This window comes from Sprattus sprattus (assembly GCF_963457725.1).
Source record: "Sprattus sprattus genome assembly, chromosome: 10".
Lineage (NCBI taxonomy): Eukaryota > Metazoa > Chordata > Actinopteri > Clupeiformes > Clupeidae > Sprattus > Sprattus sprattus.
In genome coordinates this window covers 29,560,405-29,584,687 of record NC_137908.1, presented here as the reverse complement: position 1 = coordinate 29,584,687, position 24,283 = coordinate 29,560,405, and the positions used below count along the sequence as shown (strand labels likewise).

The window sequence follows — 24,283 nt, the reverse complement described above, 5'->3', positions numbered from 1 at the left end:
TAATTCTGTTGGGTTGCCCTGTGATGATGCATAAGTTAAAACGTTGCATTCTGGGACTTTGAGTTTTATCAAATATTGTGTGACTGAGCATTTAGGTCGAATCTCAGGTCGAAAAAAATAACCAGGTGGCCTGTTTTTTATTCCAAAAGATTCACTCTTCTACAGCATGAGCTGTCCAAACAACAATTTTTATTGCTGGGAAAGGTCCAGTCAGTGACAGCCTCGTGGCGTTTTGCTGTGTAATTTGTACAACGAGGGCTGTGACAAATATAGTAATAGGACCTTTAAGACAATCTCAAGACTTTTAAGGTGACAGTTTTGCCATTTTTATTAAACCGGAAGTAGATTGGACAAACGCTAGTTGCTTACTTGACGTTGGTGACAAAAAACAAGGGCAGGCGCGATAGCCTAGAATAAGATACGATTTTGAAGAAATAGTTTATTTAAGAACGGCATTGCATGTATTGCACGTTTGGCACCGTTCATCCGTTGTTTACATTGTATTGTTATGTGAACTCGCTGAACTGGCTACATTTTATGTCATCTGTTGAGGTGGATATCTGGACCTCCAGTAGAAGCGGAAGGGATAGATACATTGTATAATTTCTCATCTCCACATAAGGAAAAAAGTGAGTTGCCTGAGGTTAGGTGCACTTTAACACGACTAGCTATTTCTGTTTTGCAAAATTGAATGCTGTCCAAGTCGCATTTGGCGTTTCTTTGGAAAGAGGAGTCTTTGCTCATCCGTTTCATATCGTGTTGGCAAGTCCGTCAAGCTAAGTTCATGGTGCGAGTTTGTCGTGCTGATTGTATCGAAAGATTGCTTGGTTGTTTGTATTCGCGTTCATGCAATGATATGCTGCTCTACATTTTCATTAACACTTACGATTTCAAAGTGAGCTGTTCTCCTCTGTTATGATAGCTAGCTATAGGTTAAAGTACATTCCTCAAGATGTCTGAGTAAATCAAGGGCCCATTCAATGAAACTGTCATATCGTATATTAAAATGGAGCAATCTCAACTGCATGTAGGCCTACTCTGTATCAATGTTTTATGTTGCTGTTGCCTTGACAGTTGAACAATTTGTCGTCTTTGCAGTGAGACCAGAGTTATATATTGCACTTTTCCTAAAGAGAGTGTCTTAGTTTTTTTTTTTTTTTCCTGCTGGTCATGATATCAGCTGTTGTTATAATTTCAACGTTCTGCTGTACATAATCTCTTTTGTAAGAAGCATGTATGGAAGCATGTGTCGTGGACACAGTGCTAAAGTGGGTACAGTAAGTTATTAGTGCTACTAAACCACACTACTCAGCACCTTTTATGATAGACATTTGACTTATTAAAATGTATTGTTGAAATGTGACCTCACATCTTTTTTTTTTTCATGGCAGGTAAAACATCAGATGATGCCAGAAGAATACTTGTCTTGTAGGTGACCATTTGCAATGTTAAAAATAGTGACAAGCATTAAAAAGACGAGCTCTACACTTTTCAACGCAGACAGAGAACACAGGTGTAAGGCCAATGCCATGGACCTGAACCGAGAAGTCTGCTTGACCTGATCGTCTGCTATAGATGAAGGGAAACTGGTGATAATGATGGGTCCCTGAAGTTTTTAGAATACAAAATATAAGTCCTGGTGGAAGACCTTTGACCATGATGGATGACAACACAGGTGAACCTAAAAAGCCATTACAACCTATGTCTGAGTTCACTGCAGGAGAGTCAGGGGACCCAAGGTTGAGAAATGACTTTATATCCAAGGAGGCACTCTCTAGCTGCGTCTGGTCCGTGTCCTTGTCCAGTGAGGAAATGGGATCCAGAGAGGAGGAGAAGGGGGAGGAGCAGGATGAGGTGGAGGAGGATGAGGTGGTGGTAGAGAGGCCAGAGAGACCAGAGGCCGAAACATTGGACAGTTCAGGCACTGAGTCTCCTCAGGTGCAGGTCCATCCAAATGAGGCTAATGACATCGAGGAGAACAGTGAGGCAAGAGAAGGAGGAGAGTACCCGCAAGAAGACGGAGAAGGGGACGAGGACTCTGAAAAAGATGAGACCGGTGAAATGGAAGGGGATATTGACGATGAGCATCAGAGAAAAGAGGCAGGGAAGGAGCCTAGGATGAACGGAGAGTCAGGCTCCCGAAATTCAGGGTCTGGGAAGAGATGGCGATCCAGGAACAGCGGATCTGCTTCCACAGCAGGCGACCAACCCTACACAACACCTTCCTCTTCCTTCTGTAGGCCATCCCTTTCCTCCTCTGGGGGTGGGAGGCACAAGCAGGCCAGGCGGAGGAACCACCACCACCACCAGGGTCGGCCTCGGAGGCAGACCGGCTCCCAGCTCATCCTGGCTGTCAAGGAGATCCTGTCAGAGTCCATCAGCCCCTGGTGTATGTCCTGCATCCACATGGTGGTGGAGCTCATTGTGTCTGTTGCCCATCACTGTGGAGTGGCTGTAGAATCTGGGAGCCTTGCCCTTTATGACCTCAGCTCCCGTTTCCTCTTCCGGGTCACAGACCTCCCGGGGTTGAAACAGGATGCCCGCCGGGCCTTCGTCTGGACACGGTGCACTGGCGCTGCCCTGGTGGCGTGGACTAGCAGGATGACCAGTCGAGTGTGGCAGGCTTCCACTTCCTGTTTCAGCCTCTTCTGTGCCATTGTGATGCTCGCCACCAGATGGGCCAAGTGCAGTCTGGGAAGGCTGAGTGGGGGTCGGGCCCAACAGTGGTGGGAAGCCTTTCAGAACTCATGGGTGTGGAAGAAAGCTGCGGCCCTGTTTGAGAGGTGTAGCGGATTGTTCCGGAAAACAGGGTCTCAAGGGGCTGGGTACTTCCCGGAGTCGCCCAGCGGGGGGAGAGGCCAGCCAGGGCAGGAGCTGGAGAGGCTGCTGTCTCTGGCACAGGTCCCTGAGGAGGAGCTTGACCCCTTCACTGTGCTGGGAGTGGAGCCTAACGCGACAGAGAATGAACTCAAGAGGGCCTATAGGCAGCTGGCTGTACAGGTGAGCTGAACTATATCAAATTTGATGTAGGCTAGTTCTTTACTCTCCTTGCATATGCGTGGACATTTTTATCATAATTAATATACAACTTGAAATGAATACATATTAAGCTGAAAGCAGTTCTCAAGACTTTCCCTTTAGGCTGCAATCTAATAACTGTTGGTGCATTGCATAATTAATAACATACAACATAATAGTCTATATGTCCACTCATTTCCCTCGCAGGATTTTAAGCTGCATCTGTCTGTATCATATTTCATCTGATCAGCAGAGTAGGTAAGCTGGGCAGTGTATAGCAATAACATGCTGTTAACAAATGCCTCCTGGCTCAGGTCCATCCTGACAAGAACAAGCACCCGCGGGCAGGAGAGGCCTTCAAAGTGCTCCGGGCAGCGTGGGACATCGTCAGCAACCCAGAGACGAGGCGGGAGTATGAGCTGTGAGTGCTCCCTCTCAGTTTGTTATTTCTGTTTTGCCTCCCAAAGGGGTTTTGCAATTGTGCCCCCTAAAATGCCACAGAGGGGAAATTCTTTCTTGTTCCCTCACAATGCGTTTTCATTTGCACACAATACTTTTTCATTTGCACACAATACTTTTTCATTTGCACACAATACTTTTTCATTTCCACACAATACTTTTTGTGTTTCTTGGGAACGTGAAAGTGTTGTGAGGAACACACAAATCTATCACAGGAAAGAATCAGCAGGAGTATTCTAAACGCCTCCCATGATAACATTTTTTTTTTTGTGTTCGGTAGGAATTTGATTTATTAACTTGAGAATGAATCACTATAAAGTAGATAAACACATCAACACATGTTTGTCACAAGTTCAAATTCATTCAGTTAAGATATTTCAGTCCAGGAACATCATTAGTGAAAATGGTGACAAAATATGGTGTTCTCACACATGGAAAACCATAATAATAACGCAAAATAGAATGCTAATCTTCAAAAAGTAAAATCTCAATGGGATGCTGTACCCTTTATACTCCTAAAGGGATGGGTTTTCACTCAAGTCATTCATGTTATTCAGTCATTTTAGTGGAGTTAGTGATAACTTCATTTTATTTCACCACCTTGTGTCTTTTTGTGGTGGTTTCTCATGTCATAGGAAGCGAATGGCTGCCACTGAGCTCTCCAAGTCCATGAACGAGTTCCTGACCAAGCTGCAAGATGACCTGAAGGAGGCCATGAACACCATGATGTGCACCAAGTGTGAAGGCAAACACAAGTGCGTCCACAAGGCCCACGAGCCACGCAGAGCTTTTATTCACACAAGCCCACTGTCTGACATTTCACATTTCTGTCCAGTGTTTTAGGATGGAAATGGTGCAGCACAGTATTTTACAGTGGGAGCATTTACTTTCATAAAAACGCATAGCTGCAGTTCAAGAACAGCCCGTACTTGAGTCACGTCATGATGTGTTAACAGAAATCTTGAAATGCCAGCACAAGTTAGTTAAAAAAAAAAGGAAAAACTTTAGTGTATTGAAATAATAAAGGTAGGGTCTGTCTTGAAACACAGCCATTCCATCTGCTGAGTGAGCACTAAGCCCATGACTTTGGTGTTGCTAAGGCAGTCTTACCGTAGAGCTCTGGAGCCACACTACAGAGCTTACCTTGTGGGGACCAGCAGAGTTTAATATTGGCCACAAATGGCCCAAGGCATCCAGAGATCAGTTAGCAGTTCCAGAGTAGCTAAGGTATGCAAAACACTTGTCAGGTGAAATGTTCCTCATGTTCGGTTTTGTTAATTGTACTTTTTTGTGATACCCATCCCCTGTATGTCTTATTTTGTCAAATTAAGCTTTGGGTATTTGCACACCCTGTTAAGAGGCCTTTTGAATAAGGGTGGTTATCTTGGTCTTTGTATTGGCTTTCCCTCAGCTGAAATGAATGAAAGGCTTTTACCTATTAGCCATGTTTTTGTGGCAAAGTTAGGAGTGCACAGGTCAGATGTAGACCTTCCTGTTATCTCTTGCAGACGGCACAAGGGTATGCTTTTTTAAACAGTGACCATATGTACCATTTTTGCTCCTTTGGTTCACTATGCTAGGTAAAGCCCTGTTCACTCGGTCTTTGTCATCTTCATCTTTCATCACTCTCCCTACAAACTATACTCTGGGTGCCCATGACCGTGTCATCTCAAGTCTGTCTGTCTTTCTCTCTGTAGGCGCTTTGAGATGGACCGGGAGCCCGGCGAGGCCCGCTTCTGTGCTGAATGTAACCGGCGCCACGGTGCTGAGGAGGGAGACCTGTGGGCGGAGTCCAGCATGCTGGGCCTGCGCATCACCTACTTTGCCTACATGGATGGAAAGGTCTATGACATCACTGGTAAGCCATGTTGAGAAACAAGAGTCACAGTGAACAGTCAGAGGCCACTCTCATTAGGAATACAGAGTTGCATAGAAATCAAGTGCAAGTTTACAGAAAATGTGACCGAACAACTGACACATAAGGATTGTATTGGAATAATGGAATGGAAAGCCTGTCATTTCGGTAAAGGTCATGTTTTTAGGGTGAGGGCGCTGCATAAACATGTTTATCTTGCCTCTGAGTAGCATGCTAGAACACTTCCGCTCACCTGCACATGCCTTTCATCAGGAATGCACTGTAGCTTGGGGTGCCCTTTCGATTCAGTAATATTTGATAAACATGGTAACTTTCTTGATGACAAGATGTCAGGACTTGTTTTTCCAGAAGAACAAACTCCATTAAATAAGATGTGTGTGAAATGTTTTTTTTTTGCATGGCAAGTCATATACATGGAGCCAGCCGTACTATGCATTTGGACCAAGAGGTCTTAGAACAAAACACAATTTTTTTGGCCTACACAAACTGACAAAATAACTATAATCACTGTGTTTTCTGCCTTCCTTCCCACAGTTTTTTTTTTTTTTTATCTTCTCCATCTTCTCCAGCAGAGTTCACCTCTCAGATTCTGTTTCCGTGACACCCTGCAGGTTATGAGATGTCTCAGGCAGCCCAAAGCAGTAGTTTTTGTCTTGTATGTTCTCTGACTTATGACCCTCTGCTCCCCATCCAGAGTGGGCGGGCTGTCAGCGGATAGGGATCTCCCCTGACACACACAGGGTGCCCTACCACATCTCCTTCGGTGCCAAGACCAACAGCAACCCCAACCGCCACAGGTAGCAATGCCCATCACACACACACACACACACACACACACACACACACACACACACAAACACACACACACACACACACACACACAAGTAAAGATTCCTGTGACTTTGAAACTGTCAACAAGATGTTGTCTGTGCCCACTCTGTGCTTATTACAGTACCATTTGTGTGGGTCCTGTAAAGCAAAAAAAAATATAGGAATGCCCTGATTGGTCCATTGTCTCCCACAGAACCCCAGAGCCTCCTCCCGGCCCCAGCTCACCCGCAGACCTGCAGGACCTCTTCAATCGCATCTTTCAAGGAGGGGGACCACCTACTGACATGGCAGCCAACGGAGGGTTCTTCCCCACTGGATCGCCACCCCCCCAACCTCCTGGGCCAGGCATGGGGGCTAGCGGACAATTTACAGGGCCCTCTCCCCAGACCGGTTTCTTCCCCCAAGGGCCACATCGAGCAGAGCCCAGCGAAAACTGGACTGAGGGGGGCAAACACCCCCGACGCAGGAAGAAAGTCCGCAAGCCCTTCCAGCGCTGAGCAATGCAGACTCGTGATCCACCTGGAACAACATTATGATAAATGGCCATGTTGTTTGTGTCTGGGGGTGGGGATTGTGTTTCTGGCAACCCCACCACCCCCCAAATACACACACACACACACACACACACACACACACACACCAACCCACTTCCCCACTGTTCGGAGTCAAGGATGTGCTCTGCAAACCATGTGTGGAGCTTTGGGGTTGTGGACGTTTCGTGGTGAAATGGATCAAAAGCCAGATGTAAAGAGAGAGAGGCTGACGTGGGAATGAAGATGATGATGATGATGAAGTGTCATTTCATTTTAAAATCAGAAGTGGTGTGCTTTGTTTTGGGGGGTTTCTCAGTTGCAAACCATATATCACTAATGTGAGATCTTTTTGTTCTGCTGCAAAGATAAAGATTTTGACGATGCCATTTGGTTTTGCTCAGATACAGTTTGCTATTTCACAGAAATTTAATGAAGCTGGTTTTGTAATGTTTTTGGTTCATTCTTATTTTTAAAAATAGTTTTTAGAGTAGTAAGAATGTTAGCTGCTGAAGCCTCAGGGATGGTGGGTCTGGATCCAGATCATGATTGTTTGGGTGGGGTGACAGGAAGAGAAAGAGGAAGGAGGAGGAGCTGGGAATTCTTAGAATTCCAGGATTTGAAATGTTTGGAATTCTGAAGAGAATAGAACTTCTCAGAGGATGGTTTGCTTCTCTCATAGCCCTCTACACACAGCCCTGCTCTCTCTCATACAGCTACACTCGACTCTATGTCTGCTTCTCATGGACAAAAAGAAGTTTATGTAATAGAAACTTGCATTGATGGTTCCATTTTTTTTTATATAATCCATCATCACTGTTGGAAGAAAGCCTCATATCTCCAGAAGAACAATTCAAGTATTCAGTTGTTTCTTTACATTTCTAACAGATAATCCGAGTGTAACAAACATTCAGAGTCCTTGCTCTTGGACCGAACATTGAATAGTTTAATTATAACCTTGTATGTCAAGATTATGGTTGCTCTCATTTGTTTTTGCACTACTTCTGTCACTTTCTTGGAGTGTTGCTGAAACCGGAAAAAGTGTATAATTTAAAAAAAAATAGATTTTTACAGTACAATGGTTTTGTTGATTGTTGTGTGCAGATTTCTTTCTATTTTCAAACACAGTTCCACATTTATAGTCCATAGCTATGGTTTTCTTATGCTTTGGCAGAAACTCAGCTCTGATAAGAACTGCTTTTAACTGGTAAACAGTAGCACCACCACTGAAGAGGCATGGCAATCGATGATTAGGCAAGGTAGACGAGCCAGGTATCCTGTTATGTCATCATCAAACAACAGAGATTTGAAGGGCTGGCAAAATGGCCTTAAAAGCACTATATTAGATATCTGCCCTGGTACTAGGGACTGCCAGAAAAGAGCCAATACATTTTAGACTTCTGTAAAAATATTCATTAAACCAGTGATGTAAAAATGGAGATATGACGTTTTCACTCAACAGTGATGTCAACACTATTAGCAGTACAATAAGAGGTATGTTTAGGACGATGAAACGCTTTGATGGGGTTTAGGTTGTCGTGTACTGATGAGCATTGTGATGGAGAGTCATGTGGCTTATTGTTGTTTGGAGCTTGGTTTGAGTTCTGGCTTGACTCGCAAGATTTACGGCCTCAGACTTCATCTCCATAATCATAGTAGTTCTGCTCTAGCATATACCAGCATTCTAGTTTTTCTCAGTTTTAAGAGTGGGTAGCTGCTAGTCTAAGGAATGACTACAGTACATGCTGACCGTTTCAAGAGTAACTTCATAACACAAAACTCTTGCCGGGGACACGTCAGTGCTCCATGATCGTTAAAGCGGACGGTATGATAAATGGGAAATTCTTCCAGAAAACATTCTTGTCATTCAGTGGTCTTTCCAAGCCAAGCTACACTGTATCACTGCCTTCTTCTCACAGGGTCATGCACCTGGTTGCATCGTCTGGACTGGTCTTACTGAATATCAAAGCCTCAGTATTAAGCAATGGTTAATCCTCGAATCTTGAACAGATTTCTTTTGATCGAGCTTCACTTGAGATTGTTTTGTTTTGTTTAACTCATGTTGATTGGTGTTTTTCTGTTGTTAAACAGTGGTGGTTGAGCCTTGTCTGAGAAGGAAGATTATTTGTTTTTGTTGCACATGTTGTTTATTTGCGCTTTAAAGTTAAAGGTTGTTCGCTCACTCATTTTCTTTGAATATGATTATTAGTAATTTTTTTTTTGCTATGGTAGGAGTTGCGATGCTAAGCTGTTTGGATGCTCAAGTTGACTGAAGAATGTAACTAGTTGTCTGGATGATGAAGTCAGTTAGGCTTGTGTGGAAAGAACATCCCAGAAGAACCTGATTTTGTTTAGGTATATGCAAAAAAACAAATACATCACAAAAAAAAAATCTGTTTTGACAATCATTAGGATTACAATGTGCAGGACACTGGTTCATTTGTCTTTTGTTTGGCATGACATGGATGAGTTTTAATACAGTTGCTATTGAAAAAAGAAACCCAATTTTATTTATTTAATTCCCCCCCCCCCCCTTTTTTTTCATAGTAAAGTTGATTTCCTACAAATTTGGGTCACGTTTACTTAAAAAAAATAGAAACTGCTAATAGAATCATTCATATACAACTTTAATAGGCTGTCAAACCATGAAGGTCTACTGTTGAGAAAGTACCCAGACAAACCTGGGTAGGGTGAGAATGAGTCATGCACCAACTAGTTGCTGTCTCAGGCTGTGCATCTCTGAAGTAGACAGTGGAAATTTATGGAACTGTATTGTCTCCCATGATCACAACAAAACTTTGCCGCACTAGGTAGTCTTATTGTTTCCAAATTCACACTACTGAAAATCCAAGAAGTACCTTTTATAAATGTGAGTTCCATCAGTTCCACAGCACCATGTGTCTCTGGGTTGGGACGGCAGTCAGATTCCTGTTTAAAAATGCAAATCATTTGCTCTACGTGACTCTTAGCTCTGAAGATTGAGGGCCAGTGAACTCAGACTTCAGCTTTTGTTTCAGTACATCATTCTCTTGCACACACTTAAATATACTTCACCTTAACCTATTAGTGTTAAGTTCTGGATAAATATAATCTGAATCTTGTGCAAAAATGCACATCATTATCAAAATATACTTATATAAGGAGTTCTGTTACAACCACATGAGAATTTAGCCAAAGGTGATAGAATAAAAAACATTACCTTGCAAATAGGCTGAGACTCAAAGCCTACATTTTTAATTGAATTAATTTAAAGCAAGGCCCTAAAGCAACATCCAAAAGCTCAGCTTTTTTCAATTTTCCGTTCTCTGACCTCAGTGCCACCTCGGAATTCATTAACGTGGAATGTAAGCCTTGTGGTGTTGATCCTCACTCCTCTCTACCATAAAAGGTCATTTGCAGGCATCAGACACATTCAAAGTGGCACGCTTCAATGGAGTGTGTGAAGATGGGGAAGGCACTTTGGAGATTTAGGAACATGTTTTACTTGGTTAAGGGAACTACTCCACTCCACTACTCAACAGCTGTTTGCTATTTGCCTTTAAAGCTGCATAAAAATGTAGCAAGATTGCAACATAACAATATAGCAGACAGATGGGTTGCTACTCCCAGAGTAGTAAACCTTTATTATAACATTTAGCTTTGTGTTTTTATTTTAAAATATATTTAATGTTACCAGTACATTGAGAGTTTGAGTTTCCTCTAACCTTATGCACTCTGGTTTGTATTGACCTATTGTTACCTGTGTTTAAATGTTTCCGACATACATCACACGTAATCCATATTGGTTGAGACCAAACAGTGACATACTGCATATAAAACAGTGCTGCTTATTTCATTAGCAATTAAGTCTTAGCTCAATTACACGTTCTTTGTGCTTGCAGCACTTATTTGATGCTCTTTGGAGGAAACAATATCTCTGCAATGTGAACACTAAACATTTACTTTAAGTGCAGTGGCAAGAATTGGACATACAAACCAACCAGCAATACCTCACACATTTCTACATGTTGCATATAAATATAGCAATTTAATAAATGATTATCTTTCAATAACGTAATTAACAAATTGCACTGTGCACTTGAGTGAAAGAACAACACACAAGTCGGTAACTTAGAAAAATAAAACATGCCCTACTGGCATTGAATTAAAACATTGCCCTTGCACGATGGATGCATAAACCCCTCAGATCTTCCCTGTGAGCTGTTCCAACACCCTTGAAAGCACTTTGGGATCTAGGTAGGCCACCAGTCCTCCTTGATTGGCCCACCGGTCTGCACCACGGGAACCAGTGTTGGGCTTGTGATAGGTCAGTTCAGCACCGCGTGGCACTTCCACCTGGCTTTTGTCCCCGCCAGGAGGACGAGTCCTCAGCTCGACCACCCCACCTCCGAGCGCTCGGAGCAGGGCATGCGGGGCACAGGAGTCCCATTTGTAAGTGGAGCCCTCTGAGAGAACATACACGTCTGCCAGGCCGAGGATGACACATAGGATCTTGTAGCCGGCCCCAGACGCGTACATCAGGCTCTTCCCGGGACAAAGGGGCGCTAGGGCCTCCTTGACCGCTGGCTTCTCGCTTGAGCTCAGCACGGCTGAGAGGCATGCCCCACCCTCGCTATCCGACAACTGGTGCTCGGGCCTGGGCACAGAACAGGCGCTGAGGCCTCCGTGGGACACTCCCCAGAAGTGCTGGCCCTTCCAGCTGAAACAACAACGGTGTAATGAGAAGGGTGGGACGAAAGTGGGCTGTAAAAACATTGTGAAAGCTTGATCGAACTGTGTAAGATGGGGAATCATTGTAAAAGCTAGATCACACTGCGTAAGATGGGGAATCCCAACAATGCTGCACATTGCTGTCTAAGGACCGACTTCATTTGAGCACCATATCCAAAACCTCTAACATTCCCAGCAAGCAAGCCTCCACAGGCCCTGTATGGGCCCCACTTAGGGCTGGCACAAGGGCCCTTTGAGGGCTGCCCACGCAGGGCCCCTGAGCTTTTGCTCATTGGCAAAGTGCTGGCTCCTCAGTGCTGGCCCTGCATGGGCAGCCCTAACATAAGCCCACAGGAGCCCTCACTAGGCCCACACAGAGCCTGCACTCATTTTTTGCTCATTTATTTATTGAATATATGTATATATAATAGTAAAACATGAAAGTGGAAGTGGCTATGATCTGGCAGAGATAGTGACACACACACACTCTGAATTTGATCTCTGCATATTACCCATCCAGGGTAGTGATACACACAGCACACAGTGAAGTGAAGCACACTAACCTGGAGCAGTGAGCTGCTTTTGAGCGCCCGGGGAGCAGTTATCAGGGTTAGGTGCCTTGCTCAAGGGCAACTCAACCCTGGATGTGGGCATGGGACTGCAGTGCTCAACCACTTCCCCCACCCACATTTTTCCCACCGGTCGGGAATCGAAACGGCAACCTTCCGGTTTCCAGCCCAACAGCCTAACCAGTAGTCCAGGTGAGCTTTGTCAAACGAAACTCCGAGGTAGGGCTCCTGTGGGCTATGTTAGGGCTGCCCACGCAGGGCCAGCACTGAGGGGCCAGCATTTTGCCAATGAGCAAAAGCTCAGGGGCCCTGTGTGGGGCCCTTGTGCCAGCCCTAAGGGGGCCCGTATGTGGCAGCCCGCACAGGCCCAGCATGGGTTTTCTGGGCAGCTTAGACTCTAGAATCTTTTGTTGGGCTATCCCGTGACAGCCCGCAGTGAACCCAAAGCTGCGGGCCTCGCTTGGGCCAGCCCACACCGGGCCTGTGTAGGATTGGTGTGGGCTGGCCCTAGCCCACAGTGCCCACAGCCTGCCTGCATGGGGCCCGTGGTGGCTTGCTTGCTGGGTTGTTAAGTGTAGGGATTCTCATTAACATATAAACAGTATGTAGAAAATAAAAACAAAACTTTACTACAAGCACTACACAAGGCCCACCTCAGACTTGACTCCCTCTCTGTACCAAAATCTACATGACTTGAATAAATATTGGTCATCCTAAATATGAATGTACAGTACGTTTCTTACCCGTGCCCTGTCTCATCTCTGTGATGGAAAGGTTGGTTTATGACACCCATCACAGGTTCCCCCGTAGCTCGCAGGTAGACCCCAATCAGAACCAACGCACATGGGAGTCCAGATGAGCAGAACCCACCGTCCAGTACCACCTCCTCCTTACCCTCTATGTACTGACTCGTGCCATCTACAAAAAAAGACACATGCACTACCTTAGAAACGCTGTGGAGAGAGGAAACAGTAGAGCCAGTAGAATCCAACTCAGAATTGAAGCCCAACCAGATCAAGCAAAAAGGAAAACTGAGAATACTGAGAAATGGCTAAGCAAAAAAAGAGCTTTGATTCCTAAAATCAATCAACATTGTGAGTCATGACATTTGCCTATGTTATGCCTTCATAAAGGCGTGACGAGATAATGTACCTAGCAGTAATGATTTCTATAAAGTCAAATCATTGCATATGTAATAATGTGACCAGATGCAGGATACTAAGTCTGACTACCGTGTTGATGTATTGTGAGGGGCAGAACTAATGGCTGGATGGAAAGATGGACAGACAGACAGACAGACAGACAGACAGGCAGAGCCAATCTATGCATGTAGCATATATGATAAATATCTATTCCGACCTAAGCCTATGCAAATGTGTGCCTGAGAAGTTCATGGCTTCCTGAGCTCACCGATGGGATCTATCCAGATGCCCATGTCTGCAGGGCTGAGTGGGATCTGCTGCAGGCCCTCGGCCGCCACGTCCCTGAGCTGAAGGTCCTGGTGAATGGCTTTGGCCAGGAGAGCCGCAGCGGTCTGGTCCTCGTCCAGCACTGTGGCCAGCAGGGCGGCCGTCTCCTGCTCTCTGGCACACACCGTGACAGTCACGCTCTCTCCTGAGGGAGAGAAGAGCTATCAGCCAGACAACCATGGCTTGTCTGAAGCCCAGGAGAGCTCAGACTGTCACATAGATTTGGATCACAGTGTTTGAAGTGAGGCATTGTGATGTGTGGTCAGAAAATTATCCACTCACCGAGCCCATTCTCGAATTTGTTAGATTCCTCCCCTTGAATGAAGTCCTTCAGCTCTGGAAACTGGAAGAACACAAGACTGCAAAATTAAAACATTGTCCAAAGTCCACTGGTATAGTTATGTACTGGTATAGTTCAGTGTGTGCTGAGAGTTTCGTTTTACCACAACTCCGACATCATGTCTGATCATCTCCTGAATGACCACATCTGCCAAAGTCTTAAAGTCCTGGACGAATTTCTTGTTCTTGTCATCTCCTTTCTTCTCCTGGACCAGCAGCTCGAAGAGAGGAGCCTCCTGTCTGCACACGCGAGCCACATTGGCAGCCTTCTCCGACACGTTCAGGAGAAGCCGCAGTAGCTCCGCCATACCTGGGCCCTGAGGGGGTACACAACCAACCCCGTAATCACATCCATTTGTTTAAAATTACGACACAAGATAAAAATCAGCTTCACAATGTAGCGAAGGGTTCCCTAGAGAACTGCACTGGCTTTAAAGTAGGCCACGTTCTTCAAAGGAAGGAGGGGGCTGCATCTCACTGGAACCACTTCCTGTCTCACTGGAATTTTTCATACTTCTAAAAGTTAGGGTTAAAGTGTAACTCACCCCCAGTCAGTTGTGATTTTGTGCAGATAATATGCGTTTTGTAAGTTATGTGAATTGCTGCCGCAAATTTCCCTTTGGGGGTCAACAAAGAAATAAATCTATCCATATATCTACTGTATATATCTATCTATCTAAGCTTAGGGTTTGAGTAGAGTGTAAGCATAGGTTTGATTGTTTGTCCCCCCGTTCAGGTTATAGTAATGACATAGGGGAGCAGACCAATACTGTTCGTGCCCAATACAAAAGGTATCAACAGGACACAGCACATCTAGGTCAATGCTCAGAGGGCATCCACATATGACAGAAACACTGAGGGAGATTCTGCAATCACTTAGGGGGGTTCTGGAAGACCTCAGTACTGGAGTTATTAATAGAAAGACAGAAACCCCAGAGGCTCTAATTCTGGAATAATTAATCTAGGACATCCTGTGGATGCAAAAAAAATACAGTTTCAGTAACTGAAGCAGCCTAAATGATGACTACCCCATGTGGAATGTAATGTAGACTACACCCCTGACCACCAGCAAGTCTAAAAATGCTAACATGCCAATATCTGAAAAGAAATATATAGATAGCAAATGTTTCAGGGTCTCAGAAACTAAAGAGCTTGCAATACACATCTAAACAATCTTCGAATGTGACGTGTCTAAGTCAATATCTAGGTTATTGGTCCCTAATATAGGCCTACATTACGCCAACAATCGTGACATTACTTACCTGAGTGGGTTAGAGTTATTGCTGTGGGAAAAAGTTATTTACATAAGACTACAGATGACTAGCGAGGCACAGTCATTGCAAAGTAAAAGCCCAGCAGTTGGTTATTTCCTATTTAAATCAATAAGTAGTCGATATGTTTGCAACAGGATGTAATGAACATGTTCACAGGCCAAGTAAAATAAGCATATTTCAGTCAGAAGAGTGCAACGCAATGCATGAGAACGTTGGCTTCACACACCCATATGCACACCGTCACACAGAGTGTGTCCACAATGGAAAACTCACAACTGAACTTTTCCTCATGCAACTGACAACACAGAGACTGACTGTTGTACATCGCAGTATGTCTTACCGAGTAAAATGTAGCTGATCTATATTGATCTCCTCTCCAATGGCGTCCTGCGGTACTTCTGTTGAAAACAATTCCTGAACCAACGACAGCCGAATAGTTTATCGACTTGCCGTGGCAACAGATACTGTCTAAAACGTTACAATGTGTGATATTTTAACGTAATGACTATAGACCACCTTTCAAGTCGCCTCGTATCTGACGGGCTACGTCAGTGCAGATGTTTGAAAGAAGAGATTTTCCATGGAAGCTAAAGAGCGACCGCCTCTTGACGTCACGAAATGAGGCGGGGTTACAGTTTTATTTATTGATAGTCTACCTATCTTAACAGGTTGCTGTCATTTCTAGACACGTTTTGGTCAATAATAATCTAATTATATTTCAGATACATTTAGGAAAACATGCGCTTTAACTGTATTACATCCTGAAAAAAGACATAAAACACATTACTGACAAGATTAGATTAGATCTGCAGCTAAGAATATTCACACATAAGGAGAGTAGGCCTATTTACAGAACGGTCATGACACATGACACGGAATGACACTGTTAGCCTAATAATCAGTGGATTGTTTATAACATGTAAATAAGCCATCTTGTGTAATGTAACTTTTTACAGCTGTGGCTTTCATTTTAAACATTTTCAATGTTATTTCACCCAAAGCCTGCACACATGCAGCGGCGAGCATTGGTTCACTTGCAAGGCCCATCTTCAAAAATGTCCACATAATTGACAGAGCTTCAGGAAATGGTCAGAGATGTGATTTAATCGCCCATGCACTCCCAATGAATCCATTAACGCAACCCATGGGAAACGGAGGCATCCAGCTGTGGTTGATAAATGCATCTTAAATTGAGCCACGGCAAGGAGTGGCTCAGAATCATCCTTTTTCAGCAGACAGTCACAGGCTTCTCTCCTCTTCTCCTCTACACGGCTCAGAACCATCCCTTCTTCAGCAGACAGTCACAACCTTCTTTCCTCTTCTCCTCTACACTGCTCAGAATCATCCCTTCTTCTGCAGACAGTCAAAACCTTCTCACCTCTTCTCCTCTACACGGCTTCTCTTGCTTCCAACATGCAGGCAAGTGAATTATACTCTTATCAACCTTTGTTTTTAGAAGAGCTTATCTGCTGTGATGAATAAAGTGTCTTTTAATATTACCTCAATAAACTGAGTTACTTTAGTTATTTGCCAGCCTAATTAGGAATGTTTCAGTTCCACATTTTATGTATTCAGATTCATATAGCGTAAAGTTGTTTTCTCTGGCAATCGAGAAAAAAGGGGGAGGAGTGTCTGGCTTTATCAAATTTGACACTTTGTACTCATGACGAGCAGTTATTTGTGTTGATGACAAACACATTCCCTGTGCAGAACATGTCAAATCTGGAGAACTCCATGGTCTCCATCATCGATGTGTTCCACAAGTACTCAGGGCAGAAGTGCCACCTGAAAAAGGCTGATCTCAAGGACCTCATCAACAATGAGATGACTCATTTTATTCAGGTAGGTTGAACTGCATGCATTTTTCATTGCGTATCTTGGTGAATAAGAGAAATGTGTGTCTAATGTCGCCCTGCAGTTGAAATGGCTCTCAGAGCAAGTCTATTCTCGCTGGGATTGTCTGCAATATGACCACAATGTTAATATAATCATTGCGGCAAAGCACTGTTTTCATAATAAGCTAGTGTTAACTCATCTGCTTTTGGGCATCACCTCTTTCTCGACCATAGAAAGTCAAGGACAACGAGACGCTTGACCAGCTTTTTACTGACCTCGACCAGAATGGCGACTTAGAGATCGACTTCCAGGAGTTCATAGCCCTTATCGCCATGGTGACATCAGCATGTCATGACTTATTCCCTGAGCATCGTTAAGGAGATGCATGTGTATAAGATAAGTGATTGTGACTGAGAGGAACATTAAGAAAAAATACCATGAATGAAAGTGATTTAATGCAGATTAACTCTGAAATACATTATTTGTCTAGCTGTAAACTCGCCATGTGATATTAAACTTGAGTTAGCATGCTTGATGTCTTCACTATTTCAGTTCCAACACACTCTGAAAAAAATACAATCATACACTAATCAAACTCATTGTCAACTAATGTCAAGCTTTACCAGAACACTGGCAGAAACTGATGGGGGAAGCGTGTTGATGGGAGTGGGACAGTTTGATGCTGATGGGGTTAGGTGTGGCAGGTGAAGTTGTCCACATAGTCGCCTCATTTTTGTAGGCTCGGTCAGGTGGCCATCAGAAAGGCCGGAGACACAGGTTAACAGATGGAATTCAGCCGTGGCATATAGGCTTCTCTCAGTCTTAAAAGCAGATGTATAGGCCCAGTGCCCCCCCCCCCCCCCCCCCCCCCCCCCCCCCTAAAGTCTTTAACCCTGAACCCTCAGACTTAACTGATGCCATCTGGTAAGGGATTGAGTGTGAGAGGCTGCAAGGGCTTGAAATGGTGTATATAGGGTTAGGATAGCACATTGTGACATATCATGTGTTTTACTTTTTGTAATTCTTTCGGGCTTGCCCTAGCAACCCTGTGTTTCACGTCACTACTGTGGGTAATTCCGTCAGACAAAGTCTGCATAAATGTGGGATAAAAGGCTAGAAATGTCTACTAGAGAACCCCTTGATTGAAGTCCTCGCGATAATCAGTCTTCTTTGCTTAGGAAGGTTCCTAGCAGTGAAGTATGCAAGTGGCAGCCATGATAAGAGCTGGTCTAATCCTCTTAATGCTTCGGAAAGGTGCCTCAAGGCTTCCTTGGCTCTCCTTGAGCATTGGTCACAGGACCATCCTTTACGAAAGGAAAGGAAGTAATACCGTCCCACAATATATTGATAGGAACCTTCCTATGCCAAAACTATTCGACCACAGCCATAGACTCCATTCTTGCATGCAATGTGGTTTGGTCAGGTCTTTGTTGTTAATATACTCATTCATTCATTTAATATGCACATCTTTCACAATGTTGATTACATAAAAAAAATATATGTTCCTAAATTAATAGAATAAGTGCACTTGCAACCAAAGTCATGAAGTGTTTAAAACAATGCGCTAATTCTCCTATGAAAGTATTGTCACTTTGGAAGAAAGTGCTTCCTAATACATACGGCACAGCTATTCAAGTGAATTCTGACTGATAAAAAAGGCAAGCACCTTTACCTTCAGATTCAAAAAATACTGGCCTTAACACTGTTTGCATCTTTAAGTTGCAAAGCTCAGGGGATCTCAAACTGTATCTTGCAGGGAGAACTATGCTCTCCAGGGCCAGGCTAATTCCAGGGGAGGCAATATTTTTCAAAAGGCATTTTCAGAAATAGCACATTATTCCCATGACTTGAGAACTTGTGGAGGATATCCAGGAGGTGGACTGTTATAACTTTGTGCTCAACTTCTGCCTAGAGCATCCATAAACACAACACCTCAGGCAGTATTATGGGATTGCTAAATACATTATACTTTGGTAGATGACCAGAATTAGCTCTCTAAGGCATCAGACTCCCAGATGTGCAGACAAAATGCACAACTGTGGTGCAAGCTCCTCCATAGTGTGTACACTTATTTAGTGTTATTTAATAAGCCTATACAAATAGATTTTTTAAGTAGAATGAATGTTTTAACTACATATTCTATACAATACAATTAAAACCTCCAAAAAACAAAGAGCAATAATCCATTTGCTACAATTCAAACTTCTGTATTAAAAAATGTTTCCTGTCAAATGTACTTGTGAAATGAATGCATCATGATAACCCTGATAGATGAAGTGAGAGACTGGTTGGCATCTTTGACAGCAGACATGTTGAGGAAGGAACATATGTATCTGTGAAATATGACACTGTGGTGTCAGACAGGCCTGCAGTTATTTGCATTCATGAAAATGATTTAAATGAACAACACATTCCCTGTGCAGAACAACATGTCAGACCTCATCAACTGCCAGATGAGACCTTTTTTAAGGCGAGTAGGACTGCCTGCATTTTCCCTTGTAGATCACAGCCAAGCAGAGAACTAGCTCTAAAGGATGCAGACCTGATAGTTCAGCTGCTTCACATTCGATTTTGCAATTTAGTTAAACATTTGGCATTTAGCAAATAAAAACTTTAGCAATGTGATTAAATAGTGATCATTCAGTTTTCTTGTGTGCCCATGTCACAGAAGGCTGAGGACGATGAGTCATTTCTTACAGTTCCCTTACAGTTGATGGTGTATCCACACAGTAATTGAATGTCAGACTTAAAACTTGTCAGTTACTTCTCCCCTCGCAGATGACATTCCAGAAATCCCAGAATCCTTTGCCATGAATCCTTCTGCGCTGCAGCATGTGCTGCAAGGTGTCCGCCCCACAGTGTCATCACTGGAATGTCAACCACAACAAAAACATTTAGAAGTCAACTCTGAAGAACCCCGTAACTAATGTCCAATATAATAATCCAAGTGCATTTGGGGGAAAACCTATGTCCAAAACTTGACAGAAATTCAATTACTTTCAATGACATAATATGTCATGTTGTCATTACAATAGGATAGACATCGAGGGAAAGTGTGCAGCTAGCAGACTGATGTGTGAGGGACATACATTGTCTGGGTCGTGTTGTCCACAGCGACACCCGTGCATTGGGGGCGTAAGGGGGCTCGATCAGGTGGCCAGCACCAGGGTAGGACAGACGAGTGAACAGATGAGATTTACCTGCAGTGTGCAGTCTCTTCTCAATCTGAAAACAAAATAAAAACACAAGGATATAAATTCCACAGAGCACAAGCACAACAGAAGATAAATGCTTTACTGTATAGTGAATTTGAATTCTGATCGACACCTCTGATAAAATTAACAACAACAAACAAATTAACATCTTAATCCTGTCAAAAAAGAAACCACAGAGAATAATGTACCAACCAGTGAACATAAAACATTGCCGAAACAAAAGAGTCTGAAAAAAATCAGTCAACAACAAAAGCTGTATTGATATTTTCTATCATCAACCTTTATTGTTACTGTTTACACCATGAAGAAAAGACATCCTCACCTCATCTGCATTCTCCAGAGAAGCAGCGCTCATGTCATCCTCTCCAACTATGTACAGCAGGGGGCAGCACATGTCTTCAACCTACAGAGAGCAACACCACAGAATGAAATAATGATTTAAAAACCCAATTCCTATCAAAATATCAAAAGGGACTGAATGAAAAACTTTGTCTCCAGCCCCCAAATGCAGCATGTGATAGAAAAATATGTAATATGTACGAGTAATATGGCCTTCTCGTTTCATAGAGCAGTAGAACAAAATACCCAACTAATGTCAGCGTAAACAAATCAGAAGAATCATTTCATCAACAATTGTGAAGAAATCTCTTATATAAGAATATTTATTTAAGCATTTTAAAATACAAACTGCATTATTTATGTTTGAGTTTTTATTCACATTATCAATTATCGTGCAAAACCTCTTTATCTCAATATAGTAATGGCCTGTTTTAAAATGTCATGTTTTTACTAAATGTATCTTGAAATGTTAATTCTGAACTCTAGTATATAGTCAGTATTCATGAAATATAATAGTACTGTACCTTCGCATAATTTTCTGATGGAATGTTACTTGGCGAGGATACTTCTCTGAAACTGACGTAACCCTGTTCATCATAACTCCAGTGCCTCTGATTTCTGATAGAAATAGAATATAAATAGAATCAAATAAATAGAAATAGAAATATGAATCATGATTTCAATGGTAGAAAATTAGGGTCTTTACATGTGAGGTCTAAAGTGAAGCATCAGTCTAATCAATATTGTATTCTGGGCAAAAAACTCTTTGAGATTAAATGATGACTTAACTCTTCAAAGCTTTCTTTCTGTCCATCTTCAGTAGAAAATGTGTTGAAACTGCCTAAAGGTCCATTTATGCCAACCACACATCTAGGCTGAGAATGATGCAAAGGTGGAGGAAAACATTATATTATTCTCATTGTATTAAAATATTATTATTATTATTATTATCATATGTATTAGTGGCTCTTATCCCTACCTCAAGTTACATCTCCAAGTAAATGCAAATAAAGTTAAAGGATAGGTACCATTCTAGCATAAAGTATTAAATACGTGCTTGCATAACTACAAACTTGCAAGTTCTATGCTTAGATTAGATCACACATGTTTAGATCATGTTTAAAAGTCATTTCTGAGAACAAAAGGGGGGGGGGGGGGGTAATTGGTGTGATGCACATGTATTGTCAGCGACTTTTCAGCTGTAATTCTGCAGTAATGACTTCTCCACTCACCTTGACAGAGAGCTGAGAGGCTATTCGCAGGGACAGATACACCCCAAACGAGAGGCCCATTACTGCTATTCTGTCCTCACACACCTGTGGGTGCTTCTGCAGGAGCTGGAAGGCAGCCTGTATGAAACACATTTCCCAAAAACGTCAAAGTTTGTTGTTGTTCCATGTCATTATTTTATACAATATTTTAGGGCATATCTTTGACTTTAGGCTGAACTAAGTAAGGCTTGACTAGCAAACAATGCTCCTGTAACGCCTTACCTGGAAGTAAGAATCTCCCACATTGATGCGGTTCAGTGGACCAGGGATGTCTTTGTGGCCAAAGTAAGCCAAGGCAAGACTAGCCATCCCGTGCGATGCCAACAGCGCAGAACGGTACTCTACCAGCCCCCCTCCCATCCCCCAGAGGTCCAGGACGGCAGGGAATGGGCCTGGTCCTGGGAGCGCAAACAATCAAGTGTATACTGCATTTATCTCTGAACCACTATAGTATCTGTAAGGCAAGAGCAAGTTTTTACCTCTACATGGAGTATGTGATTAAATGTGATTAAACGAGGGTGTCATGATAAAACAGTCTAGTGTGCATCAGCTGGGTCACAGTAATGACACTCTGATGGAATAAACTCTGACCAGTAGTTAATAGTCATGTCGGGCCACCAGGTTTCCTGTTTCAAACTTCTGTTGTGTTCATGTGGACATTGTGAGCTTCCATGGGCTGACAGTGACACTTTTAAGGCAGTCATACATTCATAGGACCATCATTTAGTTAAGGAGTATGTTTGAATATTGAAGCCTGATTCTGGACCTGTCCCATGCTTACCTGGTGGAAGAAACATGGAGCCCACCACACCATTCTGCCGCACCTCAATCCGGCGGACCCCTGGTGCCATGTACCACCTATCCACCACCGTTTTCGCCAGCTCCTGTCCCTCTTCTGATCCTTTACCTCTGGTGTCTTCTGGGCTCACAAAACCCTCAAGCAGAGACAGATGCACGGCATATGGAGTCTCAACATCTCTCTTTCGCAGCCTGCAGCAAAACACAACACAAATAATTTTCATATCATTACTCTTTACTAGTTGTAAAAAGGTCACTGTCTAAAAATATGTAGGTAGAGTATGGTGAGTTTAGTTACCTCACGTTAAATAAAGCTTTGTCTATTATTATCATACGTCAACATGTTTTAAACACCAGTCTGCTACGGCATCTTACCGGAGTCCCTCTCTACTTCCAGGTACGGGTTGTAGAGCCCAGAACAGCCCCATCGGTTCACAACCCACATAGGAACCACCCATCGATGGATCCCGCATCACTAGGACAATTCAGCAGCTAATGTTACATAGAAGCCCCATGACCAACCTTGCTATTTCACTGCAGAGTTCTATAAGGAAACATATGTCATCTAATTTAATGCTTATATAATGAAGACCAAAACTGCCATCAATACATAGACAAACAACACAACCATATAGGCGCAACCCTTACAGTTGAGAGCACCCTTTGCATCTGTGTGGTAGTGAGACAGTGCTTCCCACAGGTCTCCATCCTCACTGGTTAGGTTTGCCCGGACTGTGATGGGTGTGTGGGAAGGCAGGTGATGCGCATCTATGCTGATGGGCTCGTCTATGAGGGCTCGTGTGGGCCTGGCGGTCAACAGGGGTGCAGGACGACTGCCGCTCCTCCACCGAACCTGAGCTAGAGAGATGCGGAGGAGATTCCACTGCACATCACACACTACATTCTCCTCTTGACTCATTTAGTTCTTATGCTATTTTTCAATGTGCACATGACAAACTAGTTTAAAGGTGATAACATCAGAAAAGTGAAAAGCAGGTGGAAGAGGAGATGAGTGTTAATATGAACTGGTCACATGGTGAGCCAATTGTTTAGAATTTAATTCCATTTTCCATAACACTGCTGACCCAAATCCTACCCCTTGGAAAGTCTCCAGACCAGCCTAGTGCAGCAGAATTCATTCATCCGTGTTGTTCTGACCATATGTTGGGTTTTTACAAATCAATGTTCCATGGAGACAAAACTTTAGGCTGTTTAGAACGGTCTTAAAAGAGTATAGCTATTGATTATGCGCAAGTATGGTGGCCTTTGCAAAGCCATTAGTGCTTTTGGGTATTTTGACCACTTTGACCTTAAAATTCGTCAGGATTTAAACGCACACACATGTTGTCTTGGAATGTTTGCAAGATATAATTCGCACAAAGAGCAAGTTTGCACATTGAATTCAAAGGGGTAGCCATTCGTCAACGGCAAGATTCAAATGCCATGTTGACCATTTTGGCATTATACAATCCAGTGGAAATGTTGTGTTCACTGGCCTGTTGCACAAGTCGTGAATTGGGTCATATCTTACCTTGCCGGTTGCACATATTCCGATGAAGGCTTACACGGAGCTGACCAACTGCTCTGAGCTGGCACTCTAGTAAGTAGAACGGTGTCCAAGTCATGACAGTGTTTCTTGAACCTTGCACAACGTCCGAGAACTTAGAAGGCAAGACTGTATTAAATGAGTATTGGCCTGTTCTGTTAAATAATATCGCTCTTTGTGAATTGATTGGAAGGTACATGAAG

General features: G+C 43.2%; 4 protein-coding genes across 4 annotated transcripts; 2 read left to right on the top strand and 2 right to left on the bottom strand.

Moving 5' to 3' along the window:
• Window positions 1-388: 388 nt before the first annotated feature.
• On the top strand, window positions 389-6,681 carry dnajc14 (DnaJ (Hsp40) homolog, subfamily C, member 14; the record flags this gene model as incomplete). The annotated part of the gene is made up of 7 exons (XM_080845540.1): window positions 389-629; window positions 1,392-3,000; window positions 3,333-3,439; window positions 4,113-4,232; window positions 5,175-5,335; window positions 6,048-6,150; window positions 6,378-6,681. The coding sequence occupies exons 2-7, from the start codon at window positions 1,657-1,659 to the stop codon at window positions 6,679-6,681; spliced, it is 2,139 nt and encodes a 712-aa protein (XP_080701666.1). The 5' UTR covers window positions 389-629; window positions 1,392-1,656.
• Window positions 6,682-10,506: 3,825 nt separating this feature from the next.
• On the bottom strand, window positions 10,507-15,621 carry inpp1 (inositol polyphosphate-1-phosphatase). Its single transcript, XM_080846203.1, has 6 exons — window positions 15,416-15,621; window positions 13,906-14,118; window positions 13,745-13,805; window positions 13,404-13,607; window positions 12,737-12,911; window positions 10,507-11,413 (listed from the first exon to the last, which is right to left on the bottom strand). The coding sequence occupies exons 2-6, from the start codon at window positions 14,107-14,109 to the stop codon at window positions 10,897-10,899; spliced, it is 1,161 nt and encodes a 386-aa protein (XP_080702329.1). The 5' UTR covers window positions 14,110-14,118; window positions 15,416-15,621; the 3' UTR covers window positions 10,507-10,896.
• Window positions 15,622-16,761: 1,140 nt separating this feature from the next.
• LOC308370749 (protein S100-B-like) lies at window positions 16,762-17,288 on the top strand (the record flags this gene model as incomplete). Its single annotated transcript, XM_080845454.1, has 2 exons — window positions 16,762-16,917; window positions 17,145-17,288. 2 exons carry the CDS (start codon window positions 16,762-16,764, stop codon window positions 17,286-17,288), a joined length of 300 nt encoding a protein of 99 aa, XP_080701580.1.
• Window positions 17,289-19,444: 2,156 nt separating this feature from the next.
• LOC308370789 (peroxisomal succinyl-coenzyme A thioesterase-like) lies at window positions 19,445-24,159 on the bottom strand (the record flags this gene model as incomplete). The annotated part of the gene is made up of 11 exons (XM_080845503.1): window positions 19,445-19,778; window positions 20,001-20,136; window positions 20,449-20,529; window positions 20,990-21,083; window positions 21,255-21,340; window positions 21,698-21,814; window positions 21,959-22,134; window positions 22,518-22,726; window positions 22,910-23,009; window positions 23,183-23,392; window positions 24,066-24,159. 11 exons carry the CDS (start codon window positions 24,157-24,159, stop codon window positions 19,672-19,674), a joined length of 1,410 nt encoding a protein of 469 aa, XP_080701629.1. The 3' UTR covers window positions 19,445-19,671.
• Between the last annotated feature and the right edge of the window lie 124 nt (window positions 24,160-24,283).